Raw genomic sequence first — 3,336 nt, 5'->3', positions numbered from 1 at the left:
TTTATTTTTAATTGACAAATGGATTGTGAAAAAAAGTGAGTCTAGTAAATTATATTTTGAATTGATATATTTTTTCTTTAAAGTGATAGTTGAGAATTATTTTTCACATTAATGGTTGCAGATAAGGAGATAAGGATAGAGAGGAACAATTATTCACTTTTTTTTAAATTATATAATATTTTTTTTGTTTGAATTAGAATTATAATTACTCTTAAAAATTGTCAAATTAAAATATTAAAGTGATTTTAACTTTATTTAATATGAAAATTCAAATTAATAAATTTTTTTAGAGAATAGAAAAAATTAAAAAGTATATAAAAGAAATTATGTTTTATAGATAATAAAATTTTATAGATTATATACTTTTCCAAATAATCTTAAAAGTCACTTCATAAAAATTTCTTTCACTCATATACTTATAAGGTCAACAAAACTTTCTAAACTTAATTGTTCTCCTATAGTCTTTTGAACAACTCATCTTCTAATACATTAACATGAAAATTAAAATTAAACAACAATAGTTAGTACTACTATTTTAATACGAAACCTTGACTGAGATTATTGTTACAGACAACCAAACCTATTACCTTGTTTGGTCAAAACTTTAATATAAAAAATAGCTTTTATCAAATGCTTAATTTATTATGGAAATAATATAGTATAATAACACTAGCCATCTAAGTATTTATTTTGCTAATAATTTATTTAATATTTTATAAATATTATTCATTCTCAATATTTATTTCTTTACAAATGGCAAGATATGTTAATCTATAACTTGTTTGGTTATAATTTTAATATGAAAATAAATCTTATCAGTGTTATTTCAACCTCAATTTTAATTAATCAAAAGAAAATTCTCATAACACTATTTAGCTAAAAAAAATTTATCCTTCTCAAAATTTACTTCACCAAAAACATAATTTTTAACATGAAAAATATTAGAAAATTTTAGAAAGAATAATATCATATTAAGAGAAAAAGAAGAAGTATGACCTCTTTGATTGTAATAAAACAATCTACACACAAAAATCAATCCAACAAATTGCGAAAAACAATCAATCAAGTTATGCTATAAAATAATTTACTTATGTTCATTCTCAGTCCAAGGGGTACTCCTTCTACGATCATGTTTCGACCTTGATTCATTGCCTTCTTCCTCATCGATGCTTAATTCATAGTTTGGAAGAGGGATGAAGCCAGCTTCTATGCGCCTAACATCATCGATTAAGATATCGTAATGACGCTTAATCTCTACCATTGACTTTCCTGGAATTTTGGCTGCAATATTCACCCATCTACCAGCACTATCACCACGATCCTCGGAGTATTTTGCAAGTGCTTGCTCAAAAACTTTGTTCTCTTCTTTGTTCCAGGAGGATGTGAAACGACCTTGGTTATGATGTTCAGCACTCATCTTCTTATCACTTATGTATTCAGAACTTAGTTTATTTATAAGATAGCAATGTGAGATGGTGATAGTGATAGTGATTGTTATGATATTTAAAGAATGAGAAGAACTTAGTTTATTTTTAAGGCGGTGTTTTCTAGGAGGCCTCTAGTTCCATAATAAAATACGGATTGAATTGAGATTATTGGAATCAAGAAATGGGCTGAGTTGGTGTACTAATTTCATTTACTGACTTTATTTAGATTATCGGAATCCTCACATAATTATCAATTTCAATGAATAATCCGTATATTATTTTATTTTAAATTTATTTAAATTATATCATTTACAAGATAAATAGTCTAATAAAACTAATATTTATATCATTATAAATAAATAAAAATTATAATTATAATATTTTATTATTAAAAATAACATATGAATACTAATATTTTAACATTAACACAAATATTTAATATTAAGAGACTAAAAATGAATTATAAATAATATATTGGTAAAAAATTAAAATATAATAAGGTAGTTTAAGTAGCCTGATTGATTTTATCGATATGAAATATGATGAGTTCGATTACCCTTGAAAACGTTTTATATTAAAATGGAGGTAATTTATTATGGGTTAATACTAGTTTCTAACGTAACAAAACCAATATGTGAGTTCAAATTATATTAATGTATTATTTTTAATGTTTGTGTAAGAAATTTAATCTTATTGAATTTTGAGATTTAATTTTTATACAATTATAATATAAAAAATATGTGAGTTCAATTGATATTAATGTATTATTTTTAAAGTTTTAATAAGAAATTTAATCTTATTGAATTTAAAATTAGATTTTTATAAAATTATATTATTATAATTATGTTTGAAATTTTTTATTATAATAAATGTTCTCAGTTAAATTTTCTATTAGTATACTAATTTATCATATCATATCGTGATAGTTTAAGCAACAATAAATTTTATTTTATAAATTAAATTTTAAATATTTAATTTTAACTTAAAAAGTCTCTTAATAATAAAGAATAAGCTAATCACATCCAGACTAAACTTGGTAAAAACAATTCAATCTCTTAATCTTGATTTTAAACAATGAACACAAATATTTGTCAAAATAGCATGTACCATATGTATAGCATTTTATAATTATAGATATCTTAGTCTGATTAATATTATGTAATTAAATATATACTCAATATTATATAATGTAATAAAACCTTTTTGAATTGATATTAGTACAAATGTTCATATCATTATAATTATTTAAATTATACATAAAATTTTAATATTATCTTTTAAATTATAATAAGTTTTAAATAAATTAGATAATGACATACTAAAAAAATATATAAATGGAATTATTTTGTATCCATTATATAATATTATTAATTGAAATTGAAATTAAATTATTAGTAAAGTTTTAAATCAAACTATATATATAGATAAAATACAAAATTAACTTAAATGTTAAAAAAATCAAAAACCCAAATGCGGAGACAACATATGATATTATTAAATAGAAAGAAAAAAAATAAATTTGGTATAAAGAAATAATGTAGTGTATGATTTGACAAAATCGTTTATACTATTACAAAACTTCAAAACATTGCTATTTTATTCATTTTTGTCGCTTCCTCTTAAGCAAAGAAGAAACGACAAAAACCTTTCTTATTCATTTCTTATGCTTACTCTTATTTCTCTTACTCATAATTTATAAATTTATCGTTACTTACTTTCTAAAGTGGAAGTCAATATTGAATTACCATGACAAATTCTTTTGATATTTGGAATTTTTTCAATTTTGATAATGTAACCACCATTCATGAGTTTGAAAGTCTTTTAAAAAAATTGCTTTTAATATTTTTAATTTTTTTGGTTTTTAGTCTTTTGCATGTTTGGTTTAAAACCTTTTAAAAGTGTAATATTT

General features: G+C 21.6%; 1 protein-coding gene across 1 annotated transcript; it reads right to left on the bottom strand.

The window, feature by feature from the left end:
- Positions 1-1,084: 1,084 nt before the first annotated feature.
- On the bottom strand, positions 1,085-1,417 carry LOC124943669 (protein RADIALIS-like 3). The gene has a single exon (XM_047484146.1). It carries the CDS (start codon positions 1,415-1,417, stop codon positions 1,085-1,087), a length of 333 nt encoding a protein of 110 aa, XP_047340102.1.
- Between the last annotated feature and the right edge of the window lie 1,919 nt (positions 1,418-3,336).

Source organism: Impatiens glandulifera, chromosome 6 (genome assembly GCF_907164915.1).
Source record: "Impatiens glandulifera chromosome 6, dImpGla2.1, whole genome shotgun sequence".
In the NCBI taxonomy this organism is placed as follows: Eukaryota; Viridiplantae; Streptophyta; class Magnoliopsida; order Ericales; family Balsaminaceae; genus Impatiens; species Impatiens glandulifera.
The sequence above is the reverse complement of the archived record's forward strand: the minus strand, read 5'-3'. Positions and strand labels throughout refer to the sequence as shown.